Source organism: Giraffa tippelskirchi, chromosome 4 (assembly GCF_054371585.1).
Source record: "Giraffa tippelskirchi isolate mGirTip1 chromosome 4, T2T-mGirTip1v1.2.pri, whole genome shotgun sequence".
NCBI lineage: Eukaryota > Metazoa > Chordata > Mammalia > Artiodactyla > Giraffidae > Giraffa > Giraffa tippelskirchi.
Genome location: NC_137278.1, coordinates 136,071,999 through 136,090,862, shown reverse-complemented (window position 1 = coordinate 136,090,862; position 18,864 = coordinate 136,071,999). Strand labels below are relative to the sequence as shown.

General features: G+C 40.6%; 1 protein-coding gene and 1 long non-coding RNA gene across 5 annotated transcripts in view; one reads left to right on the top strand and one right to left on the bottom strand.

Annotated features, from left to right (window-relative positions):
- Window positions 1–18,864, top strand: part of ANO6 (anoctamin 6) — a 226,014-nt gene that overhangs the window by 36,107 nt on the left and 171,043 nt on the right. For 2 of the 4 annotated variants that reach the window (XM_081593568.1, XM_081593566.1), the window contains exon 2: window positions 18,612–18,671. The exons of the other annotated variants lie outside the window; for them this stretch is intronic. In XM_081593568.1, coding sequence (XP_081449694.1) covers window positions 18,612–18,671 — 60 coding nt within the window. The remainder of the gene's footprint in view (window positions 1–18,611; window positions 18,672–18,864) is intronic. 4 annotated transcript variants of the gene reach the window in all.
- Window positions 7,182–12,770, bottom strand: LOC145546522 (uncharacterized). Its single transcript, XR_014082985.1, has 2 exons — window positions 7,965–12,770; window positions 7,182–7,669 (listed from the first exon to the last, which is right to left on the bottom strand). It is a non-coding gene; the product is annotated as an uncharacterized LOC145546522 (long non-coding RNA).

Here is an 18,864-nt window from a genome sequence, read left to right as displayed (position 1 = left end):
CCCCCAGCTTGCTGATTGCATAATTGTACATTAATAACTCCTATAATGAGGTTAGTCATATTTGGTTTACACTTTAGATTTTCAAAAGCACTTCAGAACTCTGCATGTTATTATTCCAGAAAACTCACTTGTCTTATGAATGAGGGGGTTGGTGCATACTGGATGGTACAGAAAGGAGAAGTCAGTAGGGAAAGGCTTATGAGTTATAGTTGAAGAGTTGGGGAAGATTACTCCAAGATTCTAGAAACTCAAATTTGTAGTACAGTTTTCCACACCTCTTGAAAGTAGGCCAAGAAGTAGTAGGAGAGAAAGCATGGGGTGTTACTGGTGATTGCCTGCAGGTGGTACGTGCTAGAACATGGCTTTGGCTGAGTGATGACTGCTTTTCCTGTTTTACTTTCACATGGAGAACACACATGGCCAAAGAATTGAGGCCATAAAACTTGCAATTGGATGTTTCCAGTGTATCTCCCTTGCTTTTATCATGGTCTATGGGGAAATATATACGTTGGTGGGTTATTTATTTACTTATGGCTTTATTTTTGAGCCTGTTGCTGTGGTTTACTGAAAGCCTACCAAGATTGGAAACCACCATGAGAAAGAGGAGCATCATCAAGAGTCAGAATACCCGGTCCAGACTTGTATCTACCCCTCACTAGCCTTTGACTAATAAGTGTCTTACAGTTGACCAAAAGTATGTACAAATCCTAGACACTAATTATGCTATGGTGGACATACGGTCTTCCGTGAGAACTGCTTATTAGTTAGACTGGAGTACTCAGACGTGAGTTGATTTTTGTTTCATGGAAAGCCCACAAAATAGGTAATAGTTTTAATAATGATGATGATAACAGTAATTATAATAAACTATAATAATAAGCTAATATTTATTGAGTATGTACTGTGAGCCTCCTGATGAAGGTGAAAGAGGAGAGTGAAAAAGCTGACTTAAAACTCAATATACGAAAAATGAAGATCATCCAGTCCCATCACTTCGTGGCAAATAGATGGGGAAACAATGGAAACAGTGACAGACTTTATTTTCTTGGGTTCCAAAATCACTGTGGATAGTGACTGCAGCCATGAAATTAAAAGATGCTTGCTCCTTGGAAGAAAAGCTTTGACAAACCTAGACAGTGTGGTAAAAAGCAGAGACATCACCTTGCAGACAAACATCCATATAGTTGAAGGTATAGTTTTTCCAGTAGTCATGTCCTGATGTGAGAGTTAGACCATAAAGAAAGTTGAGTGCCAAAGAATTAATGTTTTCAAACTGTGGTTTTGGAGAAGACTCTTGAGAGTTTCTTGGACTGCAAGGAGATCAAACCAGTCAATCCTAAAAGAAATCAACCCTGAATACTCATTATAAGGACTGGTGCTAAAGCTGAAGCTCCAATCCTCTGGCCACCTGATAACAAAGAGCCGACTCATTCGAAGAGACCCTAGTGCTGGGAAAGATTGAGGGCAGGAGGAGAAGGGGCGACAGAGGATAAGGTGGTTGGATGACATCACTGAATCAGTGGACATTAGTTTGAGCAAACTCTGGGAGACAGTGAAGGACAGGGAAGCCTGGTGTGCTGCAGTCCATGGAGTCACAAAGAGAGTCAGACATACTGAGTGACTGAACAACAGCTGTGTGGCAGGAGCTGTTTTATGTCCTTCACGTTAATGCATTTACTCCTCACAACAGCTTTGGTTGGTTAGGTGCTCTTATGATTCCATTTTTACAGGTGAAGAAACTGAGACACAGAAAGATGAGGTAACTTGTCAAGGTCATAATATCAGCGAGTGGCTGAGCTGGGAATTGAACCCAGGCCACCTGGGTCCAGAGGCCATTTCTTTGACCATGGTCCAGGCTCTTTCCCAGAAGACTGGGTTGCACAGGGCTGGGTAGGTTCGTTGAAGGCATGAAAATACTAAAACTACTTGTATTTAAAGAACCAACTCTTTATTGTCACATTTTAAGTTATTTTTGAAAGTAAGTGTAGTTTAGTATCAATAATTTGTGTTGTTTTTTTTTTAAGTTTGACTAACCAAGTGTTTATCACACTTTGGAGTGAACATAAAATGGTGATATTTAACTCTTTCACTAGCTATACTTATGATTAAATGAACTGTGGATATTTCTCAAAATTATAAATACAGACAATGAAACCCAGTTATCAGTTGAAAATGAAGTAGAAATTGCATTATGGCCAAGTTCTTGTATAAACAAGATAAACTCAATATATTTGAATGCATAAAGTTTACTAGTTCTGTGATTTTAGTGTATATTTTTATCCAAATATTATGCCATGAGATAATCATATTTTATAACCTTGTCAAGATTTGAGTTATCAAACTAGTAACTCCTTTATATACTTTATAGTTTAGAGTAAGCTCATTTTTTACTTAAACTTGCCATGATAAATGTTTCTTACATTGTAGACAGTAAAAATTAAGTCGCCTGTCCAGATCATCAAACTCAATAAAACTTTATTCCTGTTTACTAGAGTGTTCTTAATTTTATAGCAACTTTTTTCCCCTCTGTCATTTAGGTGTTTATTCTTTCCTCTCTCCTTCCTTCCCTGATTTTATTATTCTGGTATTTTTTGAGCATTTAATGTATTGGAAGCCCTTAATCTTGCTCACCTTTGAACACTTAGAGATGATGAGCCATCATTACCGTATTTTCCCTCTTCTTGAAATTCTTTCCTTCATTAAAAGCAGAAATGTTGCTGGAGGTGATTGTAATAGACGTTATTCCTAAAGGAATCATCACGGAATCATAGGATTCTCAATTTAGGAAGATCGTCCTAAAGTTATTTATTTTAAAGTTAATTTTTATTGGAGTGTAGTTGATTTACAATGTTAGTTTGTTCAGCAAAGTGAATCAGTTATACATATATCCACTCTTTTTTACATTCTATTTCTTACAGGTCATTAAAGAGTATTGAGTAGAGTTCCCTGTGCTATATATAGTAGGTTCTTATCAGTTATCTATTTTATATATGGGGGCACTTCCCTGGTGACTCAGTGGTAAAGAATCTGCCTGCCAGTGCAGGAGACACAGGTTTGAGCCCTGGATTCGGAAGATCCTCTGAAGAAGGAAATGCCACCCACTCCAGTATTCTTACCTGGGAAACCCCATGGACAGAGGAGCCTGGTGGGCGCCAGTCCACAAGGTTGCAAAGAGTCAGACACAACTTAGAGACTAAATAACAACACAATAGCATTTTATATATGGTAGTGTCTATGTATCAAGCCCAATCTCCCAATTTATCTTTCCCCCTATTCCCCTTGTGTGTTAGTCATTCAGGCATGCCTGACTCTTTGGTATCCCCCTTGGTAACCATAAATTTATTTTCTGCATCTGTGACTCTATTTCTGCTTTGTAAATAAGCTCACTTGTACAAGTCATTTTATTAAATTTTGGTACCTACTAGTTGTGACCCCCAGTTCCGGGTGGTTATCAAGAGAGAAAATTATGACTCCATCAGTTCCTGGATAGATAGTGCTTGCATCTCCTTCTAACCCACATCTCGCCACTATAATCTTGAAGTTATTGCCTCTCTTTTTATGATCACACAGCCATCAAGTTGAGTGTGCATATGTTGTGTACACATACATACTGTTGGCAAAAATGACAGAAGGTGAAGAATTCATAGTATTTGGCCTTTGCTGGCTGTATCAAAAACTGACACAGTAATCCTTTCAAATTCTGTCCCTTTCCTGGCTTTCTAAGCCTTCCAGTCTTTACCTAAGGCAGTGAAGGTAATTTATTTTCATATCTGTCTGTTGGTTGTTGTGTTGGTACCTTGGAAGGGCTGGTGTTTTCCATTTATTTGATTGTTCCTACTGTTAATCATTACAAAATCCCATTATTACTCCCCATATATAAATCAGAAAAAACAAATTTGATTTCTAGCATTCTAATGTGGTAAAAAATTCATGAGTAGAGGAGACTTTTTATGCAAATGTAAGCAACTGACAGAGAATAAATATGGGTACAAACTCTTGCTGTTACAATCGTCTTTTGACCTCCGCCACCCTTTGTATAGGCCAAGTAATGACTGTTTGATATTTATTATAAAGCATATTAAATTCCTTGATTAACTGAACCTTTCATTCCTCTTTTTTTGTTTCACATAGCAGTGAAAATAGATTGTTCTATTATCATTCTTGCCAGGAAACTTATAAAATGTATAATGTTATTCATAAATGTATTTTAAACTGGAGATGTATTAATGTATTATTGGGTGTACTGAGAAGAAAACATTTCTTCTCACATTTGAATGGCAGGCACATGATTATAAATCTACTTCCTACTGAATATTAATTGTCATCTCCATATGGCCGGTGAGTAAAGCTCGGAGAGGCAGCCAGGAGATGTAAATTCTTATCTTCATCATGGACTTTTTAATCTGATTTTGTTTAATCATTGAAGTCGACTGAACGACCTTCGCATTGAAAAAAAAAAGTTCTTCCTAAGAAGTTCAAGGGCAGGATGGTCTCAGTGTTCTTTGCTCTGTGTCTGACTGTTTTTTCCTTCTTGGTCTTCTGCTTCGTCTGCTTGACTTGAAACCCTGGTGTTACTTAAAGTATCAATCTGGGTTCACTTTTGTTCTCACTCTCTCTATATTTTTTTTCTTTCTTTTTTTCCCTCTGGTCACACAGCTTGCTGGATCTCAGTTCCCCAACCAGGGATTTAATCTGGGTCACTGGCTTCTCTGGTAGCTCAGTTGGTAAAGAATCTTTCTGCAATGCAGGAGACCCGGGTTCGGTCCCTGGGTCAGGAAGATCCCCTGAAGAAGTAAATGGCAACCCATTCCAGTATTCTTGCCTGGAGAATTCCATCTCCAGAGGAGCTTGGCAGGCTGCAGTCCATGGGGTTGCAAGAGTTGGACATGACTTAGGGATTAAACCACTACCACCATGGTAGTGAAAGCCAGTGATCCTAACCACTAGGCAACCATACATATATATGATGAAAGGATAGTATTAGTGGTTTTCTCAGTATGGTAGAGTTCTAAATGTTTATGACTTTTCCCCATTTTCTACAACTATCGTCTATTACTTTCAAGTAGGAAAGAAAGAAATGTCTTTCAGTGACTTCCTACCTTTACAAAATAAATTTGAGCTCCCTCACACCTCATACAGTGCCTTCTATAACCTCAGCTTTCTTTACTGCTTCCTCCTCAATTCTTACAGTTTCCTCCTGCCTGTCTTTTTAGTCACCACGAATCCTGAATTACTTCATTCCTTGTACATGCTATTTCCTGTCTGTGTGCCCCTCTGCCTGTACTGTTGACCTCTAACTTTTCTCATTTACTGCTGTCTCTCCTCTGGGATTTAGCTTAAAGTCGCTCATCCCATAAGGTTGACCATTAGGATCTCAGTGATAAAATTATATGAATTTGTGTCTGTTTCACTCAGTGGACTCTTTTACCTCCAGAATAAGGACTTTACTAGAAGCTGGAAATAAAAGATGATTAAGTTACAATGCATACGTACCCTCAGGTTGCTGATAATGTAGCTGGGCATGGAAAAGAGTTCGACACTGAGAATGGTGACAAGTTGTCTGAGGTGGGTTTTCCAAGGTGCACAAGATAGAAATTCAAAACCATTCAAACTGAACAGTATACCCCTTCTCGTAATCCATGTATGGGCTTCAGGAGTTTGTGAATCTCCAAAAGGTGTGTATAATATTTTATGTTTATGTGCTTCTGAAAAATTTTCTGGAGAAGGGATCCTTGAAATTCACCATTTTCCCAAAGAGTTGCTTGGCCTGTGAAAGGTTAAAAACCACTCTTGATGAATATTCTACCACTAGAAATGGGTGAGGCCAGGGATGGGGGATAAAAAATGATCAGAAGATAAACTGTACCTAGCATCAGCTGATGGGGATGCACATGGGCACCCACAGGGCAGTCACTCATCGGCTGGGACCGCTGAGGGCCTGGTCACCATTGGCACTTCTGGTAATGGCTCCACACCTGCTTTTCTAGTTCCTTTCAACAAGCAGGCCATTCCTGCCTTTTTGTTTGCTCCATCCAAGTCATTACAGTGTTCTTTTCCTGATAGCCGAAGCAACTCTCCAAGGGCAGGAAACACGATGAGGTTGAAAGCCTCAGAAGGGAATGGAAGCACCGTATGTTTTATTCTGAAAATAGGTGAATATGTGAGGAGAACATGAATGCATATGCAATAACCAAAGCAGTTCAGTGACAGTGGTATTAAACAGACTGCATTAATAGACTGCAACATCATTAACCCCCCAAGACACTGTGGGGTCAGCGCCTTCATTGCTCAGCAGCCAGTAAAGAGGTGTGTGAATTGCCCGACTTCTAGAATCCTGTCCGGGCAGGCCCAGTGTCCTCCTCTCCTGCTCCTTGCACCTTTAGTAACACCCTGGGCATACCTCTGTTGTAGAACATGTTGTACTGTGGTGAACTTGGTAATACTCTTTTCTTCCATAAGTCAAGACTAGCTTATTTTTGAATGCCTAGGTTTTAGTGCTAGGCCCAGGACATGTTTATTGAAAGAATGCACTTGAGCTTTCTAGCCTGAAGGTAGTGGGGTTCAGAGTTTAGCCTGCACAAAGGAAAACCTGAACAACCGAAGATTTCCATTATCTTTGCTTGGTTCCTTTCTTCCTTTGTCCCCTGAGGCACTCAAGCAAAAGAGCTAATCAAGGAAGGGAGCATATCTTCTGCATAGATAGGACTGCTCTTTTGAAGGAAGGGATTTGATGCAATGTTGAATCTGATGCAATCTCAGAAGCTATCAGCTTGCCGAACACTGTTTGGGTTTTGGGGTTTTTTTTTGCATTTTATTTTTTATTTTTATTTTTTTAAATAAATTTATTTATTTTAGTTGGGGGCTAATTACTTTATAATATTGTAGTGGTTTTTGCCATACACTGACATGAATCAGCCATGGGTTTACATGTGTTCCCCATCCGGAACCCCCCTCCCATCTCCCTCCCCATGCCATCCCTCTGGGTCATCCCATTGCCCCAGCCCTGAGCATTTGTCTCCTGCATCGAACGATAACCCTATATGCGAGACAGAATAAGAGACACAGATGCATAGAACAGTCTTATGGACTCTGAGGGAGAAGGTGAGGGTGGGACGTTCTGAGAGAATAGCATTGAGACATGTATATTATCATATGTGAAACAGAACACCATTCCAGGTTCGATGCACGAACACTGTTGATAATAATGAAGCAAAGGGAAGGACAAAGGTTACAATGGAAGCAGACGTGGAGGGCACTCTTGGTCACTCTTGGATCTGTCTTGGGAGTACCTACACACCCCCATCAGTTACCCCAAGTCAAGTGACCTTCAGAAACATAATGACTAGTTGTATTTTCCAAGGGAAACACTGGGATGCATAGAACAGGTGACTGCCTTGTGTGAAAGAATTCGGAGGATTCCTTACATTGTGGGGAGAACTCACAGAGGGCTCAGAGGAGCCACAGCGTGTTTAAAGCAATGAAAGATTTTAAAATGGGAACACTGAAGAAGGAACTGAAGGGTGGTTTCATGATCTCAGGTGTATGAAGTACACAGAGTATAGTGATTAGTATTTTCCTGTTACTAAAGAAGGCTTCTCAGGTGGTGCTAGTGGTAAAGGACCCCCCGTCTGCCAATGCAGAAGACTGTAAAGAGATGTGGGTTTGATACCTGGGTTGGGAAGATCCTCTGGAGTAGGAAATGGCAACCCATTCCAGTATTCTTGCCTAGAAAATTCCATGGGCAGAGGAACCTGGAGGGCTACAGTCCATAGAGTTGCACAGAGTTGGACACAATTGAAGTGACTTAGCACACATTACTAAGGAACAGAGAATAGAAAATTGTTTTGAACTATATCATGCTGCTGCTGCTGCTAAGTAGCTTCAGTTGTGTCCGACTCTGTGCGACTCCATAGACGGCAGCCCACCAGGCTCCCCTGTCCCTGGGATTCTCCAGGCAAGAACACTGGAGTGGGTTGCCATTTCCTTCTCCAATGCATGAAAGTGAAAAGTGAAAGTGAAGTCGCTCAGTTGTGTCCGACTCTTAGCGACCCCACGGACTGCAGCCCACCAGGCTCCTCCGTCCATGGGATTTTCCAGGCAAGAGGACTGGAGTGGGGTGCCATTGCCTTCTCCGAACTATATCATGAGGGCTTCTGAATTAATGGGATAAACTAAAAGATTGTTGAAACTATCTTCCTGAACTCTGGTCATGTTAACTCAATGAGTTATAGACAGTTGATTATTTCATTTATACTGTTGCTTTCCCAGATTAGACACTTGGTTGAGAGAAAGAAACAGAAGAAAACCAATGATACAGATTGAGCACCTACTGACAGCAGGCTCTACTCTGGGTTTTCCTATGTCTTGGATTTGCTGATATCACCCCGTTTAATACTCAAGGGGCAGTTATTATTATTACTATTAATTTGAGGCCAGGAACCCTCAAGATGACAATGATAGGTGGCAGTCCTAGGTCTTTGTTGTATGTTACTTCAGTCCTGAGTTTGTGCAACTCCAAAGGCCTTGTTTCTGATTTATCCGTAAATGTGATGAATCTCATGTTTACTAAGGCCTTCTGGATGCCTCACTCTCTATGAGGCGTTCCAGACTGGCCCATCCCAGGTCTGGAAAGCTTTCACCTCTGAGAACAACCCTGCATTTGATCCACTTTGGCACTTGAATGTCCCAAAACAATCATCTGTTGCTATTTCTCAGCCAGGACAAAACATACTTCGGGAGAAGAAAATTTGTAATATGTGCTTTCTAGCATAGCAAGAAGAAAAAGACATTTCAGTGTAATAAAGTTAAAAATTTTAATCCTGTTTGCATGCCTTTTGGGTTGTCGTCACAGTGTAGGCAAGCGCAGATGGTATGCAGTATACAAGCACATCAAGGATCATAGCAAGGTGAATGATTCCCATCCAGATTAAACCTGTTGGTATCCAAACCTTCCTATCCCCAACAGCTGCCATACCACATATTTTTCTGATTGTGAATGTTACACAAGTCAGCCCTCTATATCCACAGGCTCTGCATCCACAAATTCAATCAACCGTGGATCAAAAATATTCCAAAAAGCATTTCTAGACAGTTCCATAAAGCAGAACTTGTATTTGCCACAAGCCAGCAACTATTTACTTAGCATCTACACTGCATTAGGTATTACAAGTAATCTAGAGATGACTTAAAGCATATAGGAGGATATGTGGAGGTTATATGCAAATACTTCACCATTTTATATGAGGGACTTGGGAATCCTGGATTTGGGTAACTTCAGGGGGTTCTGGAACCAGTCACCCACAGAGACCAGAGGACAACTGTAAGTGGGCCATTGTAGATATTTTGGGAAAAAACTCAGAAAGTTGTAAATAAAACAAAAATCACCCATAATGCTACTGCTCGAAGATAAACCAAACATGAGCACCTTAGTGTACTTCTCTCCAGCTTTTTAAAAACACATAATTTTTATATAGAATTTAGACACACAGTATCCTATCTTTTCACTTAACTTGCCTCGGAAGCATTTCCTAATATTTATTTTTCACAGTGGCAAGATATACAGTACATAAAATTGACCTTTTTATCCAATTTCAGGCTTCCCAGGTAGCTCGTAAAGAACCTGCCTGCCAATGGAGGAGATGCAGGTTTGATCTCTGGGTAGGGAAAATCCCTTGGAGAAGGAAATGGCTACCCACTCCAGTATTGTTGCCTGGAAAATCCGATGAACAGAGAAGCCTGGTGGGCTACAGTTCATGGAGTCTCAAAGAGTCGGACAAGACTTAGCAACTAAGCACACATATCCAGTTTCAGATGAATGATTCAGTGGCATTATATACATTCACTGCTCTTGTTTTTTAGGATCTTATCATTATCAGCATTCCTTATATTAAAAAATGCTTCCCTAACCACATTTAATAGCTGCATAATACTCCACAAGGCAGAATTGATGTGGGAACCTTTGCTAGCAAACGTCACAAATAGTTACTGTGCTCACTGTGAGGTATACTTCATGGGTGAGGCTGTGAACAAAACAGTTTTTGTCTCCTGGATCTTAAGTCTAGTGAAGAGATTGTCTACCAGCCAGTAGTTTGATTATTGTAGAGGGTAAGCACAGGGCTGTGGAGGAGAGTTTAAGTTGAGGTTCAGTTCAGTTCAGTCGCTCAGTCATGTCTGACTCTTTGTGACCCCATGGACTACAGTACACCAGGCCTCCCTGTCCATCACCAACTCCTGGAGTTTACTCAAACTCATGCCCATTGAGTCGGTGATGCCACCAACCATCTCATCCTCTGTCATCCCCTTCTCCTCCCACCTTCAGTCTTTCCCAGCATCAGGATCTTTTCAAACGAGTCAGCTCTTCGCATCAGGTGGCCAAAGTATTGGCGTTTCAGCTTCAACATCAGTCCTTCCAATGAATACTTAGGACTGATTTCCTTTAGGATGGACTGGTTGGATCTCCTTGCTGCCCAAGGGACTCCCAAGAGTCTTCTCCAACACCGCAGTTCAAAAGCATCAATTCTTCGGCACTCAGCTTTCTTTATAGTTCAACTGTCACATCCATACATGACTACAGGAAAAACCATAGCCTTGACTAGACAGCCTTTTGTTGGCAAAGTGATGTCTCTGCTTTTTAATATGCTGTCTAGGTTGGTCATAGCTTTTCATCCAAGGAGCAAGTGTCTTTTAATTTCATGTCTGCAATCACCATCTGCAGTGATTTTGGAGCCGCCAAAAATAAAGTCTGCCGCTGTTTCCACTGTTTCTCCATCTATTTGCCATGAAGGGATGGGACCAGATGCCATGATCTTTGTGTTCTGAATGTTGAGCTTTAAACCAACTTTTTCACTCTCTTTCAGTGGTAAGTTGAGGTACCATTTGCCCAATCATCCCTTGATTATTGTATCTCTAAGGTGTGGCAGATTATTTTACTGTTATGTGTAATACTATGAGATGATTGTAGGTATAAATATTTGTTCACATTTCAGATTATCTTATGAAGATTTTGAAGAAGGGAATTACTGGACTACTCATTGTGACAGGGCCATAAGCGTGTTCTGTTAGATCTCTGGTTGTCAACCACTGTGCCATTCTCAAGGTCGGGAATGGTCACCTAATATTTTCATTGCCTATTGCACCTGATGAACTCTACCAGCTTTTTAATAAATTTGTGTCTTACTGCATTCAGCAGGATTGTGTGAAGCGTTGGGGTTGAGTGAAGAGTGTTATCTGACTGGGAAGAGCGTGGGAGAGCAGAGGCAGAGGGATCATGGCCGAGGTGGACATGGCACAGGGAACATTGTTCAAATGTCTGGCTGTTTGTACTCATTTCAGAGGCTTTGGTTTGGCTCAGCCTTCTGGGCTGTGCTCTGTGTATATGCTGCAAGCTTGGCTCTCTTCTGTGAAACTCTAGACGAGTGCAGTTGAAATCCACTGTACAATAAAAGTAGCCTATTTAAAAAAAACCATCTGTTTATCATCTGGACAGAAAACTTCTGGTCTGTTATTCAAGCTGCAAGAGACTTTTGGATATGGTGCAGTATTGCCCTGTTCAGACAACAGATAAAGAGTCAAGGGCTTAGAGAAGTTACACATTCTAAAGGAGATTGGTTGGGTGGACAAAGAAGAGAAATTCAACTCATTTCTCTTGATTTATCTGGTGGTCACCCCATTACCTGACCATGTTGTTTAAGCCTTTGTTTTTCTCTTTACAAGAACCCTTCTTTTTCCCACTCCTAAATTCCTGATTTTGTTCTCTGCTGTTTTCTTCCAAGATTTTACTCATTTTTAGTACTGAATATATATGTTGTTGTTTAGTTGCTAAGTTGTGTCCAGCTCTTTTGCAACCCTATGGCTGTAGCCCACCAGGCTCCTCAGTCCATGGCATTTCCCAGGCAAGAATACTAGAGTGGTAGCCATTTTCTTCTCCAGGGGATCTTCCTGATCTTGGGGTGGAACCCATGTCTCCTGCTTGGCAGGTGGATTCTTTGACTCTGAGTCCCCAGGGAAGCTCATTGAATATATATATATATATATGCTGGCTAATATCTTCTTGAGTCATCACATGATGCTGGTGTGTTTGCATTCCTTTAGTTGACTAATTTCCTTGACTGCTAACTCTTCATTTTGGCCTTGTTGTTTATTGGAAAGTTTCTCTTGGCTCTGGCAAAACTAATCAGTTATGCCTTATTTTTTTCCTTACTCCCTTTGTGTTAGTCCCTTTAGGTAATTTTGTTGGGTTTTGTGGGGGGTTTTTGTTAGTGCTCTTTTTTAAATTAATTTTAAGAAGTAACATACCTTCCAATGAGATAGTGAGTGTGGAAACCTGGTTCAGGGCCAAAGAGTAAGCAGTTTTAAAATAGATCATGTATGTTGACAATAGTAATATTAGCACAGATTAATACATTCTCTGATGTATTAATTTCATCTGATACATAAAGGTTAGTTGGTAAGCCTTTTACCATGAATACACATGTATTTGTGTGTGTGTGTTAGTCGCTCAGTTGTGTCAGATTCTTTGCGACCCCGTGGACTATAGCCCACAAGACTCCTCTATCCATGAAATTCTGCAGGCAAGAATACTTCTGTGGATTACCATGCCCTTCTCCAGAGGATCTTCCCAACCCAGGGATAGAACCTGAGTCTCCTGCATTGCAGGCAGATTCTTTACCGTCATCTGAGCCACCAGGGAAGCATATTTATGTAAATGTGGGTATACTTTTTTTATGTTTAGTAACTCTTCCTTCTAAGATCAAGTTGACCAAAAAAAAAAAGTTAACGTTGTGTTGGGTTGGACTAAATGCTACTATCTTCAGTAGAACTTCATCTACCTAATGACTCTAAATATAGAGCTGTGAAAGTGAAGGTCACTCAGTCATGTCCGACTCTTTGTGACCCCATGGACTATAAAGCTGTGGTCCAGAAAACAATCTTAAAAAGCCAGAGCACCAAATTTGGTCTGAGGCTGTCAGCTCCAATAATATGAGGTGATTATTATGCAGTTGGAAAATTCTGTAGTTTAGATTCTAAACAATTTCTGGTTATCAGTATCCCAAAATAATTTACCATTATCAGGTCTTTTCATTTATGAGAGAGAGGAACAATTCCTCATTTATCTGAAGTCCTTTATGTTGTCTGTTCCATCCTTAATTAGAAAGGCATTGGCATTTCCATTATGAAAATAGTTATTCTGGATTTATAGCGAGTCTGTTAATTTACTATTTGAAAGCTGATTAGCCTTAACCTGTATAGTTACTTTTATACAAAACCAACTTAAAAATTGATTTTGGAGTATCTTGATTTTTAAAGATCATTTCAGACATCTGATTTTCCTGTGTTAGGTCTCCTGTATTTGATATATTAAGTTCTGGAGAAATAAGGAATGAATACTCTACACTCCACTTCCAAAACAGCCATATCCATCCTCTGTTTAAGGGACTTGAGAATCCAAGGAGACATACCCTGCTTCTGAACCTCACACTTGTCTCTCACTTGTTTCTTTAGCTAGCTTCCAGCATGGAATCCTCACGATGATAATAGCAATTACATTTTCTTAAGTGCTTACTGTCAGGCCATGTGTTGTGCCCACTTTAGTGTTCACAGGCATAGGTTTGGAGATAGGATAGTATAATGCCCATGTTATAGATTAGGAAGCTGAGACTTTTCCCAGCAGGTCACCTGATTAATCTCCTTTGAGTAACCCATTGATTGATTGATTCTTGTTATTTCCCTACCACCTCTGGTCCAGTCTGCACGTCAGTGCTGGTCTCATCTGTGTTCTTTAATATTCTCTTTTAGAAACACCTTTAAAGCCTCCCCAGACTTTAATCAGTCTACAGGTTGGCCCCAACTTCTTTTCCTTTATATCCCGTAGCCTCCTTACAGGACCTGCCCCACAGACCCCAGGGTGAACATACTGTGTCTTTCCCCCACTGCCCCAGCACAGGCAAACACCTATGTGCCAAGCACTCTGTTAGGATCTTAGGTACACAGTTCTTGGTTCAAAATTTTATACTCAGTGCCCAGGCAGACCTGGACACATTACCTCTCCTTAGCCTCTACATGTCTAATCCCAAATTGGTTTCCAACTCTTGGCCCTTGGTGAAACTTTCCTTAACCAGTCAAAGCAACAGTGAGTCTGCCTTCCTCTGAACGTGACCTACACTGACTGTACTAGATATCTGTCTTCAAGTTTTGATCTTCTTTTCATGTGCCTGAATCTCAGCCTACTTCTGGGTTATGGAATCTGTAAGTAAAGTCTGTCAGTTTATCTTTGATTACTGAACTCTACTTTTTAAAGGAAGGATTGATTAATTTATAAAATATATAAAATTTCATAAATTTTAGCCTTGGACTATCATACTTTTAATAAAATATATTGCATTGTGAACTGAGACCACATATATTAAAGTATAAAAAATTAGATGGGTGCATAAATATGTCATATGGCTGTTTCTCTGGTCTTTTTTTTAGAAACCCAGATACCAAATCTTTTATTTTTTAAATTGAGTAATAGTATTATGATTACACCTTCTTCTTCATTAGTTATCAGCGCAAGAAGAAAGCCTTTTGAATATAAGCTAAGCCTTTAAAAGACACTAATAAAATATCTTGAACTTGGAGTTAGTCCTTTCAGTTACAGGACTTGTTAAAAAATATCATAAAAGATAAATGACATAAATGGACTGAGTCCTAACTGAGGTGGGAAATGTGTTCTAGTGTGTTCTAGTCCTGGCTCAAGTCACTAAATGGGGTCACCCTGATTTAGTCAGAAGCACAATGAGCTCCAATTTCTTCACATGTCAGATGAGGCCATCTACATCATTGCAAACATGGTGGGGTTTTGACCACTGAAGACTTGTGGGTACCTCTCTCCATGTTATGTTAGCCTGAATTGCATCCAGCTATTTGTGTATATATAAGCATTCCTGGGAGATTTTGTGGGCTCAATTCCAGACCACCATGATGAAGCAAATAATGCAACAAAGCAAACATCACAATAAAGTGAATACTGTGATAAAGTGAGTCAAAATTTTTTGATTTCCCACTGCATATAAAAGTTTACACTATTCTGTAGTATGCTAAGTATATAATAGCATTATGTCATATAAACAATGTGCATAACTTCATTTAAAACTATTTTATTGCTAAAAAATACTAACCATTACCTGAAAGTCAGAAAGTCATCTGACTTTCATTATCAGAAAGTTAGCATCTTTTTGCTGTTGGAAGGTCTTGCCTTGATGATGGTTGCTGACTGATCAGGGTGGTGGTTTCTGTGGCAGTTTCTTAAAATAACACAACAATGGAGTTTGCCACATCCCTTGACTCTTCCTTTCACTTGAACACTTAAGAGGCCCTTGTAGGGTTATTAATTAGCCTCATTTCAGTATTGTGGTAGGTATCTCAGGGAATAGGGAGACCCAGGGTGAAGGAGCAGGATGGGGAACAGCTGGTCAATGGAGCAGTCAGAACATACACAATATGTATTGTTTGTTGTCTTATGTGGGTCCAGTTCATGGTGCCCCAAAACAATTACAATAATAATGTCAAAGATCGCTGATCCCAGATTGCTGTAACAAATATAACAACAGTGAAAAAGTTTGAAATGTTGTGAGAATTAGCAAAATGTGACACAGAGACATGAAGTACCAAATGCTGCTTTGGAAAAATGGTGCCAATAGACTTGCTCGATGCAGGATTCCCCCAGACCTTCAATTTGTTTAAAAAAAGAAAAAAGGCAGTATCTGCAAAGTGCAGTAAATGAAGTGCAATAAAATAAGGTCTACTTGTACTGTGTTAGTGTGCTAGGACTTCCCTACAAAATACCAGACTGGGAGGGTTGAACGCTAGCGTTTATTTTCTCACAGTTCTGTAGCCTGTGAAGTCCAAGGTCAGGGTGTCAGCAGATTTGGTTTCTTCTGGGGCCTCTCTCCTTGGCCTGCAGACCTCACCTTCTTACTATGTCCTCACATGGTCCTTCCTCTGTGTGTGAACATCACCAAGGTCTTTCCATGTCCATATTTCCTCTGTTTTTAAGGACACCGATCAGATTGGACTAGGGCCCACTCTAACAACGTCATTTTAACTTCATCATCTCTTTAGAGGCCTGTTTCCAAATAGAGTCACATTCTGAGGTATCGGGAATTAGGGCTTCTACAGATGAATTTTGAGGAGACACAGTTCAGCCCATGATATCTATTTAAAATACATTCATTGTTTTAAATTACATAGAGAGAGACTAGTACAAAGAGAAAACCAAATAGCCTTCCTAGTTAATGCCTGTTATTTAAAAGCAGTGGGGTGGTAGGTACATGAAAAGATAACTCAGACTGTATTGAGGGTGTAAAAGGAAGAATGATACCCTCCTAACCCCCTCCTCCTACTCTAAGGCAGCTTCTTTAAATACATTTACACCAATACATGTTTACTATACGGAATCCAGGAGCATTTTTTTCTCGGGCCCTAATGTATCATCCGGAGTACATATTATATCTGCACATACTCTGAATTGGCCTTCTTTTAAATGGCTACCCAATATTCTGCTGTGTAATTACCAGATTTTAATTTAACTAGTCATTTATTAATAGGCACTCAGGTTGTTTTCAACCTCCCCAGCCACCACCTCCCCACCTCCCGCCTTTATAAACAATGGAGTTCTTTTAAATACCCATCATGGAAAGAATAGTAACAGGTCACCTAATAAAAATAACTGGCACCTGCTTTTGGTGACAACAGCCTGTATTTATCACCTTCCTGTTTCTTGGTTCTTATTGGGATTGTTGTTGTGAAAGGAGCTTGTCTTTCTCACCCTCCAGTCCCTGACCCTATGCTAGTACCTCTTCTTCCTGCATGATGTGAAGGGACGACCTTCCCTGGGAGGCCTTAGGTCATCTCTGTACAGTGGTCCTTCCTCCTCAGTGGGAAAGGCTGTCCTAACTCAGCAGCCATAGGCTATTTCTAGTTAAGCAAAACCATTTTTCTTGCAAGAATTGCTGTTTCCGTGTCCACAATGACACATGAATCCTTTCTGGCTACTCCGACCCTTTGGAGAGGGGCCAGCTTTCTAATGGAATGCGAACAGTCTTACTGCTAATCAAGATTTACAGCTGAGACCAGGATGCCCAGCCACTCATTGGATTTGCAGACCCTCCAAGCTAACAGCAGCAGCTCCAAGATTAAGTGCAGAGCAGGGGCCCCAGCCCTGTTCTCTAGGCCCTCTCTCTATCCCCAGACCCAGCCTCTTAGCCACAGGTATCATCTGGTGTTATTTTATAAGCTGTACCACCGTGCAGCTGTTCTTTTCTGAAGAATTACTTTCATTTCTGACTCATTTCAGGAAATGAGGCAGTCTATCAGAGGTGTTCTTCATTCCCAGACCTCCAGAGAGTTCATTTTCTCCTAGGATTTCTAACCACATGTGGGCAGTGGTTTATTTACCCAGATGTGGGAAACAACAGTAATGAACAGCCTTCATCTGAAGCAGTCCTTGCATCCCTGAAGAATCCCATGTGAGGGCCCAGAGGTAGCTTATGCTCTTATTAATGTAAATATTTCTGAGACTTTGGTTTCATGATGCTTGTAGACATGCTGTGTGTATGAGCTTGGTGCAGGCAAAATATAATTTAGCAACAGATTTAAAAGATATTCTGGAGCGTTTCTAATTACTGTTTGTTTAGTTCAGCATTGCCTAATAAGTAGATTTAAGTAACCTTGGGGGTAGGGAATGTAATATTCATATTACAGTCAACCATGCAAATCAGATACAGAGTATTGCAGAGAACACACCATGGAGTCATTTTATAGATGCAGTTCATGGAATCTTGAATTTAGAACTGAGAGCATTTTGGAATGGACATTTTCTACCTGTCATGCATCAACATGAATTTTTAACACATATCCAAAATCAACCTTACTGTGTGATACAACTCTGTATAAAATCTATTGGTAGCTTTTGGCACTCAATTCTTTTTTTAATTTGACACAAAAATTCTCATTCTTATGGGAGAAATGGGCTTTTCTTTTTCCTTCCCTTTCACATCTTTCACTGGCCATATCGGAAACTGAAGTCACCAGGGAGCCTAGAACAGTGGTTCTCAACCTGGGCTGCACCAGGGACTCAGCCTGGGAACCTTCAAAAATACTGATGCCAGGGTCCCACCCCAGAGAGTCTCGCTTAATTTCTGGGAATGCAGGCTACACTGGGAGGATGTGACAGTGCACTAAGGGTTGAGAACCACAGGCTTGAGGGCTCATCTCACCCAGTGGTTCTCAGCCCGGACTGCAGGTAAGGGTCACCTGGAAAGCTATTGCAAAAAAAAACTGCTGCCCCACCAATTAAAACCACATTTTGTGGGGGATCCAGGATCCAGGATTTTTAGAAAACTCCCAGACGATTTCTGATGCACAGCAAGGGACACAATCTAACCATTCCATATCATAAATAAGGAAAAGGAGAACTGGAAAGGTCAGATGGCTTGCTCAACGTCAGATCCTGATTGTTGTGCAAGCTGGTCTGGAATTCAGGTCTGACGCTTTTGACTGGTTTGTCTGCTGCCTAGCCTGGCCAAGGTATATTTGTTTGTTGTATTTATTGATGCCTCCTCATCCTTTAGGTAATGTTCCTGCCTCCAAGAGGCCTTTAATGGCTCCACCCACTCTCCCATCCAGCCTGGGTAAGACGTCCATCCTTTATATTTAACAGCACTCTCCTCACCATTCCCCTCAGACTGTCAGCTCTAGAAGGACAAGATCCATGTCTTTCTTGTCCTTTTGGTAATTCGCTGGCATAAGATGAAGAAGTGCATGCTTAGTAGTGTCTTCTTCACATGCTAGCAAGTTAACGAAAGGGCAAGAAAGACAGGGGCC